The sequence below is a fragment of the Merops nubicus genome, unplaced genomic scaffold (assembly GCF_000691845.1).
Source record: "Merops nubicus isolate BGI_N331 unplaced genomic scaffold, ASM69184v1 scaffold32819, whole genome shotgun sequence".
NCBI lineage: Eukaryota > Metazoa > Chordata > Aves > Coraciiformes > Meropidae > Merops > Merops nubicus.
In genome coordinates, this window is record NW_008633605.1 from 1,268 (window position 1) to 2,603 (window position 1,336).

The 1,336-nt window shown below is 64.4% G+C and overlaps 1 protein-coding gene across 1 annotated transcript in view; it reads left to right on the top strand.

Annotated features, from left to right (window-relative positions):
* The window catches only part of LOC103780629 (hepatoma-derived growth factor-related protein 2), a gene marked incomplete at both ends in the record, with an annotated part of 5,296 nt that overhangs the window by 1,150 nt on the left and 2,810 nt on the right, over nt 1-1,336 (top strand). The window contains 3 exons of the mRNA XM_008948319.1: nt 13-160; nt 339-414; nt 510-792. Coding sequence (XP_008946567.1) covers nt 13-160; nt 339-414; nt 510-792 — 507 coding nt within the window. The remainder of the gene's footprint in view (nt 1-12; nt 161-338; nt 415-509; nt 793-1,336) is intronic.

Consider the following 1,336-nt stretch of genomic DNA (forward strand, 5'->3'; position numbering starts at 1 on the left):
CTGTGCCTGCAGAAAGTGGACTCTGGCTCTGACTCAGACTCCAAAGTGGACTCGGATTCAGAAATGGGGAACACGGCCGTGGACATGACCAAGTCAGACTCCAACTCAGACTCAGACTCGGAGGTGTCTGTGAAGAAGGCCCCGAGGGGCAGGAAGCCAGGTAGCACCCAGGGGCTCCCACCACTGCTGGGCTGCTCCTGCTCCCTCAGGGCACTGGGGAGCACGTTGGGCTGGGGGCTCCCGAGCCTCTGGGGTCTCCTGGTGTGGTGGTCACCTTCTGCTGTTCTAGCAGAGGGACAACCAGAGCTCCTGCTGAGCCTCTCCCCCTTTTCTCCCAGCTGAGAAACCCCCTCCCAAGCCCCGCGGCAGGAAGCCAAAGCCCGAGCGTGTCCCGACCAGCTCCAGCAGCGACAGGTGAGGTCTGCTGGGACACCAGCACCCCCTGGGCTGGGCTGGAGGGTCCCCTCCTCACGGTGGGGAGGGGTCTGAGCCTGCCCTGTGCCCGGCAGCGACAGCTCCAGCGATGTGGACCGCATCAGCGAGTGGAAGAGGCGAGACGAGGAGCGGCGGCGGGAGCTGGAGGAGAAGAGGAAGAGGGAGCAGGAGGAGGAGATCCGTCGGCTCCGGGAGCAGGAGAAGGAGGAGAAGGAGAGGAGGAAGGAGAAGGCAGAGAAGGGCGAGGAGGCGCGCTCGGACTCGGACAGCAGCGCCGAGGACGAAGCCAAGAAGGGTCGGAAAGGCCGCGCCAAGGCCCCGTCCTCCTCAGACTCGGAGCTGGAGCTGGAGAAGGAGGTGAGCACAGAGCTGTGGGGACATGGGGACAGCCAGCCAGCCTGTCACCTCCCCCTCAGCTCCGCAGGGACCCCCGGGAGGGGCGGGGCCCTGTCACCCTGGGGAGGTGGTGGCTGTAGGCACAGCCCTGCCTTGGGATGGAAGCTGCTGTCCCGGCTCCCCTCCCCCCTCCCCACCACAGGCAGGGGATTTGCTCCACCTCTCTCCCTGGAGTCTCAGGAGCATCAGCTGGGTTGGGCTGAAGCAGAGGGCTCTGGGGAACCATGCTGCCTGTGGTCAGAGGGGAGGTTGCCCTGCTGAGTTCCTCTCTGTGGAGGGGGAGCTGGGAAAGCACCACAAAGGTCTTAGGTCATAGGATCACAGCATCATTTTGGTTGGAAAACACCTTTAAAGTTGAATCCAACACTTCCCCCAGCACTGCCAGGTCCCCACTGCCCCGTGTCCCTCCCACCACATCTCCACAGCTTGGAAACCCCTCCAGGGGTGGGGACTCCACCACTGCCCTGGGCAGCCTGGCACAGCCCTGGGCAACCCTCAAGGGCAA